General features: G+C 33.0%; 3 protein-coding genes across 3 annotated transcripts; 2 read left to right on the top strand and 1 right to left on the bottom strand.

Annotated features, from left to right (window-relative positions):
• Positions 1–146: 146 nt before the first annotated feature.
• On the bottom strand, positions 147–4749 carry LOC111918974 (uncharacterized). The gene is made up of 11 exons (XM_023914585.3): positions 4277–4749; positions 3993–4171; positions 3680–3902; positions 3450–3591; positions 3173–3370; positions 2963–3094; positions 2738–2866; positions 2259–2656; positions 1592–1808; positions 1327–1517; positions 147–489 (listed from the first exon to the last, which is right to left on the bottom strand). Exons 1-11 carry the CDS (start codon positions 4660–4662, stop codon positions 312–314), a joined length of 2373 nt encoding a protein of 790 aa, XP_023770353.1. The 5' UTR covers positions 4663–4749; the 3' UTR covers positions 147–311.
• Positions 4750–10666: 5917 nt separating this feature from the next.
• On the top strand, positions 10667–12118 carry LOC111918971 (B3 domain-containing transcription factor VRN1). Its single transcript, XM_042901936.1, has 4 exons — positions 10667–10864; positions 10951–11115; positions 11291–11689; positions 11756–12118. Exons 2-4 carry the CDS (start codon positions 11026–11028, stop codon positions 11999–12001), a joined length of 735 nt encoding a protein of 244 aa, XP_042757870.1. The 5' UTR covers positions 10667–10864; positions 10951–11025; the 3' UTR covers positions 12002–12118.
• A 4295-nt stretch (positions 12119–16413) lies between these two features.
• On the top strand, positions 16414–18190 carry LOC111918984 (protein JINGUBANG). The gene has a single exon (XM_023914595.2). It carries the CDS (start codon positions 16619–16621, stop codon positions 18062–18064), a length of 1446 nt encoding a protein of 481 aa, XP_023770363.2. The 5' UTR covers positions 16414–16618; the 3' UTR covers positions 18065–18190.

The following is an 18190-nucleotide window of genomic DNA, read 5'->3' as shown; positions in this document are numbered from 1 at the left end:
ATAAAGACTGATTTTTTGCTTTAATCATAAGAAGGCATGAGTGGGCATATCAATTCTTTTAAGAATCTTAGTTATTATGATGGAATGTCACTTTATTTAAAAATAAACCAAGATGCCAAGCTAAATATATCACCACATATTGCAACTTTAACAATAAAAAAGATCGACATAAAGTAAAAAACACATATAAAATAATGGAGACATGTTTGACAAATGAGTATCTTTTTCTAAAAAAGAAATCTTTAATTACATGTTGACAAAATTCCGTTGACCAACGCTTCCCCAAAAAGTCAACCTTTTGGTTAATCTTTTTAAGACTCCATTATTTTTAATAAAAAAGCAGCTTCTAAAGCCGATTCTTTACATTGTAAGTATCTATTTTCTTCAACTAAATTTGTTGTTAAATTCAAAAGAATCGGATGATTTGGATCATATATTGTTCTTTCACGTACCCTTGCAACCCATTTTGCAGCTTCCCATACTCCAAATCTAAAAAATTTAACAAATTAAAAAAACAATTTTATATTTATATAAATATATATAAGAGAAATAGAGAAAAAGACAAATATAGTCGTATTTGTATAAGGCTTTTCCTAAAATAACCACCAATTTCTTCGAATTTTTTAGACTTTTCATTTTTACACTTTCTTTTTTTTTTTTTGAAAATATGCTTTTTTAAAATCCCCACAAAAAAAGATAAAAAGTTATGATTTTCACAATAATATGAACAATTTCAGAGTATCCAAAGATTCTTTTCTAATATCAGAAAAAAAAAAAAAAAAAAAAAAAAAAAAAAAAAAAGGGTTAATCTCAAAAAAGACCTTATATTTTGTGTTTTTTTCGGGATTAAACCTTAAATTTATTTTTTGCCTGAAAAAGACCTTGTACTTTTTCATTTGTTCCGAAAAAGCCCTCAACTTTGTATTTTTTTTTACGAAAAAAAACCCTCAACCTTCTAAATGCTTCCAAATAAACCCTCAACTTTTTTAGTTTTTCTCAAAAAGACCCTCACATTTTACAAAAAAAAATTGGCAAAAAATGACTAAAAGGGCCAAATCGAAAAAAAAATGAAAAAATACAAGGTTTTTTTTTTAAGGTAAAAAATAAATTTGAAATTCAACCCGGAAAAAAAAAAACACAAAATATAAGATCTTTTTTGAGATTAACCCAAGAATAAAAAGTTTATTTAAAGCAAATTACGAAATATTTTAAAAACAAATTCAAAATTGGAGGTTATTTTGGAATTTTATTTACTTTTTGGCTATATTTTTGTGTTGATTGCTCATAAAAGAATAATAAAAAAATAAAAAAAGGTTGGAATTTAACCTTGTATTAAAAGAAGAGCTAACCAAAACCGCTGGATAAAGAACACCATTTTGAATATTCTCATAGGGGCAAAATCGTCTTATTGCTTTAAAGTCATCAATGTCTCCAGGGTATCCGAATTCTTCATAGTCAGCAGGAGTAAGTGGTAGAATTGGGTGGACAAGAGTATTACTCGGATCCAAAAATGGAACCTAACAAACAAAATAATTATATATATATTTTTAAAAAAATTAATGTTTTTTTTAATGATTATAAAATTAATTACCTTTAAAATAGCGGCACGAAATAAATGTGGAGAGAAATTAATAGCAGAAGCAATTAAGAGGCCTCCAGCACTATATCCCCAACCTGCTAACTTATTTTGGTGTATAATTTTATTATTAATTAGGAATTCTGCACATGAAATATAATCATTAATTGAATTTCCTTTTTTAATGCTTCTTCCATCTTCATGCCATTTCTTTCCTCTCCCACCTCCACCCCTGAAAATACACTAAAATTAATAATAATAATAATAATAATAATAATAATAATGTTTTGTTTTGGGTTATAATATAAAAAGTACAATTTTTAAAGTAGAATGTTCTAATAAGAATTTTTTTATTAAGAATGTTATGCCCGGGTTTTCAGAAAAAAGAGGGTTTTTCTGGAAGAAAATAAATAAAAAAATTGAGGGCTTTTTTGGAAAAATGGAAAAATACAAGATCTTCAAGAAAAATAATAATGTTAATCCAGAAAAAACTCAATATATAAGGTCTTTTATGATATCAACCCTTTTTCAAAGTAAAATAAAAATGTGCTGTTTCTTTCATTTTTCCCTTTTGTTATAATTTCATCTCCCCTGTATAAATATATTAAAGAACAATATTAATTATAGAACGAACAAGATTTAATAATAATAATAATAATAATAATAATAATAATAAACTAACCTAACATCAGCATATGCAAGAATCCAACCACGATCAAGAAGACTTTTTGACTCATTACACCATTTTTTATCAAGCAATTCACCATAAGCACCATGTCCATGAAGCAATCCAGGATTTTCACCTTCTTTTTTCCTTTTATGTGAATAAACAATAGTCAAACCAACTTTGACTCCATCACTAGAAACCACTTGATGATTTTCACAACCATAAAACTCAGAAAGATCATTCCATGAATCTGACTCCCCATCTTTATTACTATTTGATTTTTTATCCATTGTGGGTCCCACAGAAGAAGCTGTGCCATATAAAACACGCGTTCTTTCTTGAAGCAGGTTTTGTTGTTGAATGATTTCAAATTTCCCATTTGATAAATCATAATCAACAACTGCATCAGGTATCTGAAAAGAAACCCACACAGATCATCATCATCATTATATATGTAAGGGCTTTTTTGTCATAAAAATTTAACATAAACATACCACAGGTGATGAAATTGTGAATCGCATGATTGGTGAATAAAAGTCATAATTTGGTCCAGGTGAGATTTGGGAAACAGATTCTGGAAGAGGAAGAAAATGTAATCCCAACTCTTTAAGATGGAACACATCCTGTTAGACAAAAGGGCAAAAAGGTCTCAAATTTTTATACCCAATAAACGAAAATAACAATATACGAAATATGAATTATCATAACATTAATAAAACCTTATTTCTTGGAAGAGGCAATGCAACTGAACAAAGTCTGAATCTTTCACCTTCTTTAACAATAAGCACCAAATGTGAGTCACAAAAGTCAACATCTTCAATCACCAAATCATTGTCATCAATAAATACATTCTGTAACATTTAAAAAAGGTAAAAAAGAAAGTCCTTTTTTTCATTAAGAAAAAACAATATCGCAAAAGAAAGTCTAACCTCCCACTTTCTTGGACTTGAAGAGTGAAGAGGGCTACGAAGGATATAATGGTAATTTACCGAATTCCCTTCTTTGTTAGCATTAGTAAAAAGATAAAGATAGCCTTGATGATGCTCGATAATGCAATGTGCACAAGCTTCACATTCCCACACGAGTGTTAAACCAGATAGAGGATCAGCTGCATTGATCAGAAAAACCTAAAGAATTTGAAGTTTGAATGATTCTTGAAAGAAAAATCAATGAAATAAAACAATTAAAGCTAGTATATAATAATACCTTTGAATATGTGGTTGAAAACACATAAACAGTCACAAAATTAAAATCCTTTGTATGTCTGATGTTAACATGCACATTTTCTTCAGGTTCTTCTAAGAGTATCACATCTTCATCCTTTGATCCAAGCATGCTACAATATATCCTAAAATCATATACAAGAAATATAAAATGTTTAGATTAAATAAGAGATATAGAGATTAGAAAAAGCTGTATATACTTATATAGGATACCTGTAAGGCTTCTTTTTTTGATCAGTGACAACATATAGCAATGCTTGACCCCCTTTAGCCCATGCCACATTACAGACCCAATCAGCTTGTGGCTTACTACAAAGAGAACCTAAATTCAAATCTCTCACACATAATTTGAAGAAATCGTTGTCTTTGTCATACATGGTGTATGCAATGAACCGATGATCAGGTGAGACTTCTGATACCTCTTCATATGCATAACCTAAATCAAGTCATGTTAAGAGATTGAATGAAGTGGAAGAGAATCAGAGATCGTTGAGAGATGTTGAAATGATATTGGAATTGGAATTACCCCCAAATCTTTCTGCTTCTTGATTGTAATCGATGAGTTTTTGTTCAATCCTCTTCCCGGAGATGAAATCGAACCCACCTGTTGGACTTTTATGTGAGATGAACTCTTCGTTTAAGCTAGCTAATCTCCTACAGAGTACTGGATATTGTTTCCCTTCCTCCACTCTCCTGTAATACAACCTGAATTCCACCTCCAAATTGCCAAAGAAGAACACGTAATTTGAATTCGCATCCCAAAGAAATCAACAAATTAGCTGATGAAATGCAAACGGAAATTGAAGGTACCAGGGCCCCCAGCGAAATGGAGGAGTGGAGAGCTGAGAAGACATGCGAGATGCCATTTCTGATTGGAGTTTGGATTGGAGGCGATCGGTGTCTGCTAAAACAGCTTCAGTATACTTCTCTTCTTGCTCCATGTACACGTCCATGTGACGCATCGCTACTTTATCGTTGAGATTGGACATCCAGCTGTAAGGATCTTCCCACGTGTGGTCATGGAGGGTGAAGGTGGCGGGTTTTTGCGGTGGCTTTGGGGGTGTTGGTGGTGCTTGTGGAGGCGGTGGTTTATGGGGTTTGTAGTGGGCTGAGGCAAATCGAATGGTAAAAGAGAGGTTCGGTCGACGAAGGAGATAACGGTGGTTGTGCCTGAGAGTTGTTAAGAAATTATTCATGGTGGCAGAGAAGACGCCGGCGATGCTACCGGAGAGTTTTAGGGTTTAAAGGGTTTTGCGACTTGTTTTGAAAGTTAAAATGGTAAAACTGCAACATACGTCCCCATACTATAAAGTATTTGAGTAAATTACACGAATGGTCCCTATGGTTTAGGTTAATTTACGCGTTTGGTCCCTAACTTACTTTTTTAACTCGGAAGGTCCCTATTGTTCTTTTTTATTACGCGTTTGGTCCCTGTCTTACCTAAAAATATTATTTTCCCTTTGATTTTTTTAATTTATTTAAATAAACACACCCCTAACCCCACCCTCTCACTTTACCTTAGCTACCCCACCATTTTTTCCTATTTAAATAATAGTATTTTTAGGTAAAACAAAGACCAAACGCGTAACAAAAACAAACAATAGGGACCAAACGCGTAACAAAAGCAAATAATAGGGACCTTCCGAGTTAAAAAATTAAGTTAAGGACCAAACGTGCAAATTACCCCAAACCATAGGGACTATTCGTGTAATTTACTCAAAGTATTTTACACAAAACCCAAGCACGTAAAATAAGAGTAAAATTACATAAATTGTCCATGTATTTTGATCCAATCTTCATTCTTCAAGCAAAATAACTTTTTCATTGTCGCCGTCGTCATCATCATCGTCCCTAGTAAATAAATATCTTTTTAACACATGCCACATTCTTATTTATTTTGCCACATGTAATTTTATGGTTATTTTAAATTAAATTTTATTCCACAAGTCATTTTATTGGTTTTTTTTTTCATTTTATTAAATTGTAGATAGTATTTATATTCAATAAAAAGTGCATATTAATTTCATTAATGAACCTCCTAATTTCAAAATTACCAAATTAAAGATTCATTAATTTTCTTTATTTATTTATCTAAATTATTTGTTTATATTTAAAAGAGAAAAAAAACACTTTAATTTTTATAATTCAATTTTTTTTTCATTTTTCTTATAAATTCATACTTTTCAAATGTTTAGAATTTTGTATTTAGTTTTTTTTTAAATAAGCTAATGTAATACATGGGTTTCACACCTAGTAAGCTATAAATGGTGATGCTAATAAGACACTCCATGAACATTTTTTATAAAAAGACAACCTATAAATAACTACTTATAATTTACTTTTTCAGAAAAACAATGCAATTTTAACCAATAAAAATATTTCAAATTTTAATTAGGGTGTCTATATGGTAAAATGAGGTGCCTTTTTAGCCAACTCCGCTATAAATCAATCAAATCTAAGACCAAGAAGGCATAACTCTTCTCTTTCATCCCTAAATTGGAACCTAGGGGTTGTTTGTAGGCCTAAATCTAATGATGGTCAATAAATTAATGTAGAATTTATTCATGAATGGTTTTGGTGTTTCAACTCTTATTATTCAATAAACCAAACCCTAATTGGTTTCTAACAGACCATCATTAAATATGAAATAAAAGACGTTATTTCATTATTATTGTTATGTAGTGAATAGGTAGTTTATCGCTATTTACCGTTATTCACTATCGATAACACTATGGTAAGTTCGAGTGAGAGCTCAAATATGTGTAATAATTCCACTTAAACTGATAATATTTTACAACATAGTCTTTTTTTTCAAGAAAAAAAATCAACACCAAATGAACATAAGCATTTCGTCTAACAGATTCGCTAGAAAAAATAATAATAATATAAACTTTTTTTAATGGGCATATGTGCACGGAAAAGTTATGAAAAAATTGCATATCTGCACATGAAACATGTGTTAATTTTACGAATGGAAATTTGAGTATTTGACTATACTATATCCGACATATAGAGCCAATTTTGGTGTAAGACATGAAGTAGATTGCTATTTTGGCAAATGGTTGCTTACTCTGAGTTCAAATGATTGTAACACAACGTGACTGTATGGGACATTACATGCTTGAGCAAAGCCAATAATAAGGAAAAATAAATGAATGTATCACGTGTAAGCACCAGTGGCGAAGCCTTGGTAGTTGGTACCTACCCAAGCTCACGACATGAAAGGCTTGTATCACTACATGAGAGCCCCATGTGAAGCTTATAAATAGAAAAAACATTTCTTCACAACTTTCCATCATTTCTCTTCCAAAAACCTCCTAAGGTCCCTAGACCTTGTTCTAGCACTTCCTAAGGGTTAGTAGAGAAGCTCCAAAGTATCAGAAAGCCCTGATAAATAGAGCTTTCGGTTTAGAAGTTCTGCCTGTGCAAAGTATGGTTTCTCACTAAACCATCTGTAAGTTGAGTTATGTGTACCGTGCTTTAAGTATAACTTATGCTTAAGTTCATTATCGTTATTATGAACCTATAAACAAGATTTATCAGTGATTCCAAGTGGTTATATTGATTTATCTACTTATGGGGATGATGAAAAGGCTATATTTAGTGAGGTGTTTCAACTTTAAAGTGAGATTTCCAAACAATACACTATGTATGCCAAACAGACCCTACCTCTGATATGATCTTACATTGTTGTCCCTTATCAGCTATAGATCAGTAGACTTTGAATTAATGATGAATCTAGACTAATAATTAGTCACAAGAAATATTAGACTAAGACTTAGTGATAATGATACTAGGTTACGTCAAAGGAAAAGACAGATGCTAGAAGCGAAGCACTCTCCGAGTTTCAAGTCATTACTTTAACATGTGACTGCATAGTTACTTTCATCTTACATATAAATATGAAGTATCTAGATAATTACATGCTTATGTGCTTACTATCTGCGCTGAGAATATTATATGTTAGATAAGATATTATGAGATGATGTTTAACTGATTTAATCATATAAGTATTATACACTTATAAATATGTATTGGATAGTAATAGGTGATGGTAGATAGGAGATTATAGATAGTGATGAAAATGCATGATGATAAATAAGAGACGACTAGGAGATGCCCTGACATTAACTTGCGATGTTGTGATGTAATCATATACCGAAGTATAGATGACGACCACTGGCTAATTTAAACAAGTCATGTGGAAACACAGACAGGATCATAACCTCTGGTTATAAATTACGAGCTCAGACGATGTATTCGATGATACTCTAACCCTTATTGTACACATAATGGGGGTAGTAATCCCCCAAAACATTACTTTTGATGCGATGTAGGCGATGATCATTAGGAAAAGTCCTTAGCAACAAACATATAAGGAAATGCGATGTAGGCGTTGATAGGTAAATGTGATGTAGGAGATGACCTTTAGGATAAATCTTTACGGAAGAATAAATAGAGAAAATGGGGATGGGTAATTGAGTTGACTGTTTGATAATTAAACATATTAACTATATTATTTTGGGTTGAAAACCCTAGATACTCACCAGGTTTCCCAACCTGACCCACTCAGTTTATTTGTATCACAGGTATCGATACGAAGATACATTACATGCAGAGATTAAAGGAGATGTAGATTATTAGTATAAATTAATGTAAGGTCTGTTTATGTTTATGTTGTGTATAAGTTATAACATCCCAAGTTTTGAAAAAAATATCAATATCGAACGTTTCTTCGGAAATGTTTAATGTTAATATTATCTCACATTGAAATAATATTTTTCGGACCAATTCCGTTACAAAAAAAAATACTATGTTTTAAAATAAGCATAAATAAAAATTTTAAAATGACCGTAAATTTAGGGATGTCACAAGAAAGAACCCTCATAATTGGCAGCCCAAAAGAGAAGATACGTGTGATCAAAAACTCACTAGTTTTTGGTTATTTACTCTTATTTATATACTTGTATGCATGGGGTGAGGTCTAGACCTTCATTAAATGCAAGAGTAAGGCTTTCAAGAGAGTATGAAAGCAACATAAGTCAAACAAGTTAATTTCTTCCACTCCTAGAGTGGTTCATGAATTTTAGGAGAGAAGATAGATTCTTTACTCAAGCTCATAACCAGATAGTTATATATAAACTAAACGGATGCTCTAAGTGCTCAAAAAGTTGTACACAACATTTATAATCATACAAAATGATATTTATTAATTTTTGTTCTCTTTATTTTTATTTTTTAGAAACAATAATTCTTAATATGACGGTAAATATTATTTTCATAAATAATGTTTTTTCCAATTAAATACAAGTATTGATTATATTTATTAATAATCATATTACTTTAATAAATAATCAATTAGTAATAATTTACTATAAGGTGTGTCCATATATAATAATATGCCTTTAACAAATATCATTATATGATGACCCTTTGATATAAAAATCTTTCAAAACACACATATACACACCCAAACAGAGCATCTAAGAAAAATTTAAGTTTTACAACTTTTAGATTTTCTAAAAGAGAAATCTCTAGAAACGCCCCAAAATTTTAGTCCAATTTATGATAAAGTCTCAAACTAAATTTTGTTTACAGAAAAACACAGAATACCGGTTAAAACTTCGAAAAAACCCTTTTCGGCCGGTTTTGAAGATTTAGCCCATATTCCGTCTTTTATCGTTAGTTTGCTTAACATTTTGGGACTTTTCCGGAAACTACCTTATAACCAAAATATTGGGACTTTTTTGAAAATTACCATGAAATTAATGGATATTATTATTAACAAATCATTTATAAACATAACAAATATTTTTTATTATAAAAAAGAAAATACACTTGTTGCTAATTTTTAGGAATAAATTGGTGGTCTAAGTACTCCTCTATTGAATATTAACCACATCAAACTCTCTACATTCCTCCTATGCATCGTTGTGGGTATGACGGTGAGATGTACTCAGTGAGTGTTCTTCTAATGTCGGTGTTCCTCTTATGTTGTTTAACCTAACTATCACCCAATATCCATACCTCACACGGTAACAACCATAGGCTAACACACATCTATCAAATGTGAAAAACTGAATCGTGACTGATAGTTTATATGGAAAAAAGTGTAGGGTGATTATCTATTTAAATTGACATTTAAAGTTTATTTTTCACTATGTTTGTAATTTGATGGTTATTACCGAATAATGTATGGAGGTTAGGTGTTATTTACATTAAAGAACATAATGAAGAATCTATATATTCAAGAATTACTATTAAATGATATTTTATAATAACATGTGATCCTATAACGTCCCACCTAATAGAAAGTAGACACTTATTGATTGTGTATTAATAAATATTATCAACTCTTGTATAACGACACATAGGAGGAACATAAGGAGTTTGAAGTGGTCAACAAACAATAAACCATGTCGACCATTCTATTCCTAGAAATTAGAAACAAATGTATTTCGTTTGTTTATAATAAAAAATATTTGTTATGTTTATAAATGATTTGTTAATAATAATATCCATTAATTCCATAGTAATTTTCAGAAAATTCCTAATAATTTAGTTATCGGGTAATTTTCAAAAACGTCCTAATATTTTGAGCAAACTAACGAAAAAGGACAGAATACCGACTAAATCTACGAAAACGGCCAAAAAGGGTTTTTTTTCGAAGTTTTAGTCAGTAGTTTGTGCTTTTCTATAAACAAAATTTAGTTTTGGACTTTTTCATAAATGGGACTAAAATTTTGAGATTTTTCTGAAAATTTCCCTATCTAAAAATATAAAAAATGAGAATACTAGGTATGATCAACATATAAAAAGTATTGTCAATCAGCTTTTACAATTCTTAGTTTAAATATTTATGTTCATTTTTTGTTTATTTATGTCATTTTATGTTCGTTTGATTATCATCTTAACAAACAAAGACAAATAAAATATTTTGTTATCAAACGAACATAAAAGATTATTCTTTTATATATTCCTATTCATTTGTTTAAAGGGCCTATGATTATTCTTTTATATGTTCCTATTCATTTGTTTAAAGGGCCTATGATGGAATAAGAGTCTCTAACAATAGATATTATATTCAAGGGCTGAATGAGCTTTATTTAAAAGTATAGTGTTTAAAATGAAAAATATGGCTATGAACCCGAAATTATAAAATCCAATTAATCATACCATCATTCCAGCGGACTATTTTACCTTCTCTCCAAACCCCCACACTCCGCAGCAACCCGCCTTCCGGTTGCTTACACCATCGCCGTCCGGTCTAACGCTTAGTCGGAAACGCCGTCACCACCGTCTGCACAACATCTGCTCACCATTCATCCCAGCCATGTGGAGTGATTTTGGATCTGAGCCAAACTTATTTGGCAAGTCATAAATCTCCTTAAGATTTAGGTTAAATCCGATACCAGTAGAATTGATTGTCTCCGATTTCTTCCTTTATGTTGTAGTTGATTAACTTTACTTTCATCATTTTGCAGATTAATGTCAAAACCTTGTTCCATTAAAGGTTTTGTATCGTTTTGCATGCGAAATTCACAGTAAACGAAGGAGCAATGGCGGAAAATAATACCGGAATTCTAAACTCTGAACAATGTCCTCAGTTCTTCAAGTTCTATATGCCTGCGCATTGCTCTACGCAACTGGTTAGTGCCTCATCCTTCTCGTGATTGGATGTTTGAGTATCATCGGCTACTAATTTCACGATTACAAACAAATCAGTTCATATTATTTACGATTTATGGTAAATGATTCATGCTCATGCCTCTTGTTCTTGAATTATGGTCTGATATGGAGTATGCTTTTGTTTAATTACAACAGCGTATACCACCTGCATTTCTCAAGTATTTTGGGGATTCTTTACCCTTCAAGTTTAACCTTATAACTTGTTCAAGAAACTCATGGAAGGTGGATATGAACAAGATCGATGATGATGTCTACTTCAAATCCGGATGGGAGAAATTCGTGCAAGGTAATTCCCTCGAATTCGGTGATTTCCTCATCTTTTACTACAATGGTGGATCAAATTTCTTCGTGAGTATATCCGGAAAAAACAACTGTTTAAAGGAAAACAACAACACTGAAAGCGAAAATCAATCAACACCCATACAAGAAACAGAAACAGAAACAAACACAACAACTGGTAATGAACAGATTGAAGATAGCAATTTTTCATTTGACATAAAGATTCAGCCATGTTATTTGAGGAATCAGTACATGGTAAGTAAGTAAATAGTTATATAGTTTCATCATGTTGAATTAATTGTTGTGGTGTGATTTGTGTAGAATTTACCAAGGGTGTTTTATGAGGGTGTGAAGGAGGAGTATAGATCAATGGCTAAGCTTCAACATTTGGGAAGAACATGGGATGTGAAAGTGGTTGATTGTTGTGACAGAATTAGGTTTACAGATGGATGGAGAGTGTTTGCTATGGAGAATTGTTTGGGAGTTGGAGATGTTTGTTGTTTTAAGTTGGTTGATGTTAAACCTGAGTTTTATTTACTGGATGTGTCTTTTTGTAGGGAAATGTAGTGATTTAGTGTTTTTTTAACAAGATTTTTGTGCAATATGTGGTAAGATTACAGTGGTTTATTGTTTTTTGAAAAGGAAATTTGGTATATGAAAGAAGATTATGAGGCTTGTGTTCAATTTGTTATAAAAATTGTTATAATTTTTTTTTTGTTAATTTATGCATACATAATAGGTAGCAAACCAAATGGTGTTTAGAAATCTATTTTGATAACGGCTCAAGTGTTTAAAAAGGTTATTTAACCATAAATCAAATTAGATCTAGTTTAATCATTTTACATTTTTAACAAATATGATAGCATGCAAAAAATTGTAATTTGTAATGAGCCTATTATTATAAATACATAAAAATTTATCTTCATTTTGTCGGTAAAACTCAACAAACTCTTTCATTAATCTCTATTTCTTTCAATTTCATTTTGTTTTCTAATACTCTATTTAATTAAAAAATAGAACTTTTTGATGTGTTACATCCATACAATCATGATATCGCCGAGGATGATATGTTCGTAGGTATGATGTAAAGATATGTTACTAACATGATACCGCCAGAGCCAACTCCACTACTAACCAGACGTGTGACTTTGAACAGAGATCGTGAAGAAGAGTATAGACGTCTAGTACACGATTATTTTGCGGATAATTGTGTCTACCAACCTAACAATTTTAAATGAAGGTTTCGTTTGCGGAAAAATGTGTTTCAACGGATAGTCAATGCAATGGAAATCAGGTACCGTAATTACAGTTGTTTCAAAAATCAAATATATGCTCTTTAGATTATTAAATAATTGTTTTAAAAATTAAATATATATTCTTTAGATTATTAAATAATTGTTTTAAAAATTAAATATATGTTTAGGTGTGAATATTTCCAAATGTGGTATGATGCGAGAGGTAAACGAGGTTTTATCGGGTTGCAAAAATGTGTTGTTGCAATCAAGCTTATGGCTTTGGGGGAATTGCCCGATTTTATTGATGATTATATGATAATGTTAGAGCGAATTGCACGAGAAAGTTTGTATAGATTGGCGAGAGGTGTTATCGAAACCTTCGGTGAAAAATACTTGCGCAAACCTTCATTGAATGACATGAAACAACTATATGTGGCGCATGAATAACGACATGGTTTTCTTGGAATGCTTGGAAGCATTGATTGCACAAAGTGGATATGGAGAAATTGTCTTGTGGCGTGGAAAGGTCAATACACAAGTGGTCATCTTGGATCGCCTTCGTTAGTATTAGAGACTGTTGCGTCACAAGACTTATGGATTTGGCATGCTTTTTTCTATATAGTGGCCCCTACGGATACGCCTGCCCCAAAGACTTCCACAGCACCAATTCCGACTACTTCTGCGTCTGCCACGTCTCTAACGAATTAGCTCTCGAGCTTTCAATGCTAGAGCCATTCCCGCGGGAGAAGAACTTACTATAATAGGGAATCTAGCTTGAAAGACTTGATCGGTAGTGCCAGTCATTCCCTACCTTGCTTGTTCAACTTCTCCTATATTGATTCATATAGCAGAGGGAAACTAGTAGGGATATAAAAGCAATCAAATAAGGCATTCTCCGCTGGAGAAGAACAGACTAGGTTTTCTTTCTCTAAACAGATAGAGTTCCGGGCTTAAAGTAGGTGCGGCAGGGCACTCTTCATTCGAAACTAATGAATGTCAGGTCGGGGCTTTCTGCCTTGTTATCAAAAAGGGGGTTGGGTAAAGCAAACTCCCTCCTTGGACGAGCACGGGCTTAGTCAAGTAGAACCGGGTTGCGCTGCTGGATGCTCCGATCGAAAAGAAATCAGTGGGGCCATGCCGGTACGACTGAATATGCGTTAGAAAGGTCAATCCCTCCCCTACGACAAAAAAAAAGCGGGCCGAACTTCTAACAGCCCGCCCGCTTCCATAGAAAAATATCGTGGCAACGTAGACCTAAGTGAAGTGGTCATATTGGATCCTTGGGAACCAAGGTTCTAACAACGACGTAAACATTCTTGATCAGTCACCAATATTTCAGGATATTTTGACAGGAAAGGCACTGGATGCTCCGTTCACAGTAAATGGCCATGAGTATAAGTTCGGGTATTACCTCACGGATGGAACATACCCACTATATTCCATGTTTGTGAAGGCGTTTCGACACACGATAGAACCAAGAGACAAATTTTTCAAGAGAAGACAAGAAGGAGCACGTAAGGACGTGGAACGTACTTTCGGAGTTCTGAAAGTAAAATGACACATAGTTGAACATGCGGCACGAGCATATGAGTTGGACACTCTATGAGATATTATGTATGCATGTATCATTATGCATAACATGATGATTGAAGATAAAAGACGAAATATTACAGAGTATTCGCCAACGGAACCTGGACACATTCAATTTCAACCAGGGACAACAAAATACTTACATAGAGTCGTTGATATTCAAGACCAACGAAAACACAAACAATTTCGAGAAGACTTGACAGATCATATCTATGATGGCATTGAAGTTGAATAATTTAGATCGAAAATGCAATTTGTTTCGTCTTTTTTTTTTTTGGATTTTAGGATTTTTAAACATGTTTTTATCCTTAGTTGTAATTTTTTTATGTTGTTTTTAATTTAGGATTTAAATTTTTATTGTTACTTTTTAAATGTTATTTTTAATTTATGATTTAATTTATATGATAATAAAAAAAAAAGAAATTGGAAATATAGAAACTAAAAACATAAATAATAATAATAAATAAATACATGGTGTTATTACATGTTATTTGGTGTTGTCCACTTCTACCTTAGGTGTTATAACACTCATGTATGACTAGGATGATGATGTGGCACATTTTAGGTGTGGTAACATATAACAAAATGTTGCCCACACCCAATAGTCTAATGGTTGTAAGACCGTCGATTCTGTAAATGGGGAGACCAACCTAGAACAATTGGTCCGACTAAATCACGCCTTAGCACTCATTAGTCTAAAGGTATGTTTAGCCTTGTCGAAAATACCTGATACCCGAATTACCCGTCTGATTTTTTCGGGTATCGGGTAAATTTTTTCGGGTAATCGGATAACCCGATTTTTTTTTCAGGTCGTGTAAAGGGTACGTTTGTTGGGTTTCGGGTATACCCGAATTATTTTAAAATTTCTTTTTTTTCGTAGAGTTTGTACACTGTAGCAGGTATTTAATCATGCTTAAACTAACTATCATTATTGTAAAACATGAATCTCTTTTATTATGACAATATGACACTAACAATACTCCCACTAATTTTTAAAAAACCTATTTATAACGTACTTTTTGGCTTACTAAAAAAATTCAAAAAATAAACTAACTTATAAGTTGGTTGTGGTGTGACAAATATAGCCTTAGACCAATCCGATATGAGCATTTTTAGTGAGAGTGGTTTACACAGCTTTTCTTTGCCCGGACATAATGTCAACGGGCCAAACAGAGCGGGGTAGCCTCCCCCATCATCACTCTTTTTTTTTTAACCGACAAATACAAATATATAATCTACTTTTAAATTAACATTTAATTACACGTATGTATACGATGAGACTTGAACTTTCGACTCAAAGAGGGAGGTAATCACTTGATACCGTTGGACTATAAGTCATTTGGTCTGTCATCACTCCTAATATCTATTATTTATCCCGCGGCGTCTTACCACTGAGATTCCCATTTTTCCACACCCGCCCCAGCCCTCGAAATCACCCGTTCCATTGTTGGAATTTTGGTTGTTTGTTCTTGGGATCGAAATGGCTGTTTTGGCATTTTGGCAACTCAAATTTATGATATTTCTTGCTCAAAAACATAAATTTGACAACTTAAATTAGAGACAAATATGAAATAAGCATAGGTCTAAACAAGTATGATAAATACAAAGTTATAATTGTATAAAAAAAATACGATAAATGCAAAAAGACATCACGAAGTCATTATATCGTCGATAAAATGTATAAAATAAAATGTATAAGTACATTAGTTCATTTTAGACAAGCTAGTAAGTTGTATGGTGTATTTTTTGGGATTTATCAAAACAATCATAATTCATAGCTCATTGGGGACATATGAATCTTTATATGTCGTTATAAAACACCAATTTTCTACAAGGCACAAACATGAGAATAAATAGTGGTTTTACATTTTGGTATTGATAGATGTTATTTTGTCAAATATTCATGGTTGCGTTGCTATCAAAATTAAGATGTTATGATAAGTATTCTTCAAAGTATGAAAAACATATTAAAAATTAAACGAATCAACTAATTATTGATTGGTAAACATGTAAAATATTAATACAACTTATTGAAAAAGGAAAGGGAACAAACCCAATATATAACATGTTAAATTCTTGAAAAAATATTTTACTTTTAATAAAACATATGCATGCATGAATGTATGCATGCATATTCCACTTTATTCAAGAAAATCCAACTTTCTTCATCGTCTTCAACCTTTTGATTTTCATATATTCCCTTGTGAAATTAGGTTTCTTCAACATTTCAATATTCTTCCTCTCTAATGCAAGAATCCATAACAATTCTCCACAATTTGATTAATTAATCTTGTACGAGAGGAAGAAACAAAACAAAACAAAAAATTAACAAAAAAATAAAAAGAATCTTAAATCGAAAATGATGAAGAATCCATTGCGAAGATTCATGCAGATTAATTGGAGGAATTCTCGGAAATCACTGAAGAGAAATGGTGATGACGACGATGATTTTTATGATGCCGTCGGCGAACCATCTGCGCCGGACAACACAGATCCACCACCACCGGCTCCGTCGTCCGACACCGATTCCACGGTTGATGGTTCTCAATGCGATTCTTACGCTCCAGCTCCATTTTATCGCCTCCCAAGCTCCACCCAGACATCGCCGTTATCAAAATCTCCATGGTCGTCGTACACAGAGCAACGGGATCCTAACTCCGGTGATTACGTCGGATTAATGACTTCTCTTGTTCGTGAAGAAGGACATATATATTCGTTAGCAGCATCAGGAGATTTATTATACACCGGATCTTCCAGCAAGAACATTCGCGTTTGGAAGAGCCAGAAGGAATATTCCGGCTTCAAATCTCAAAGCGGATTAGTCAAAGCGATTGTGATCTCCGGCGAGAAAATATTCACCGGCCACCAAGACGGAAAAATCAGGGTTTGGAAAGCGTCGACGAGGGATCCTAAAGTTCATAAAAAAATTGGGACACTACCCAGTTTTGGATCAGTGATCAAGAACTCGATAATCCCCATGAATTATACAGATATTTGGAGAAATCAGATCAAACACTTTGATGCAATTTCAAGTCTTAGCTTAAACGAAGATCAAACGCTTCTTTACTCAGGATCATGGGATAAAACAATGAAGGTCTGGAGAGTCTCCGATTTCGAATGTTTGGAATCAATTTCAGCTCACGAAGATGTCATCAACACTGTCGTCGCCGGATTTAATGGTTTTGTGTTTTCCGGCTCGGCGGATGGGACATTAAAAGTATGGCGGAAGGATCAGACGCAAGAGAAACGACCAAAACATTACTTTTCTCACACTTTATTACAGCAAGAATTCGCGGTGACTTCTTTAGCTGTTAATCCGACGGGGATGGTGGTTTACGCCGGTTGTTCAGACGGAATTGTACATTTCTGGGAGCAAGAGAAACTAATCCACGGCGGACTTTTAAGAGGTCATAAGCTTGCTGTTCTATGTCTAGCGTCGTCGGAAAACATGGTGTTTAGTGGTTCGGCGGATAAAAACGTATGCGTATGGCTGAGAGACGACGGAGGAATGCATAAGTGTTTGTATGTTTTGAATGGACATACAGGGCCGGTGAAGTGTTTAGCGGTGGAGGTGGAGGAGGAACGCCGTGGTGGTGGTGGAAATGGGCGGTGTATATTGTATAGTGGGAGTTTGGATAAGTCTGTGAAGATATGGAGGATGTCTACACATATAACGCCGAGAAATAACCAGCAGTTGCCACCGCCGGCGCCACAACGGATTGATGGGTCACGGCGGAGTAGGAAGGAGACGCCGAACAACTTCTTAAGCTTTTTACAACGCCGGGGTAGTCAACGGAAAAAATGACGATTAGAGTTAATTTGTGTTGCATTTGTTGAGTTGAACATGATCGATTTCATGGTTTTTTATAAAATGTGACATGTAATTGTAATTTTATAAATACCTTTAGTACTTGCAATTATCTATAGAAAG

The sequence above is a fragment of the Lactuca sativa genome, chromosome 4 (genome assembly GCF_002870075.4).
Source record: "Lactuca sativa cultivar Salinas chromosome 4, Lsat_Salinas_v11, whole genome shotgun sequence".
Taxonomy (NCBI): domain Eukaryota; kingdom Viridiplantae; phylum Streptophyta; class Magnoliopsida; order Asterales; family Asteraceae; genus Lactuca; species Lactuca sativa.
The sequence above is the reverse complement of the archived record's forward strand: the minus strand, read 5'-3'. Positions and strand labels throughout refer to the sequence as shown.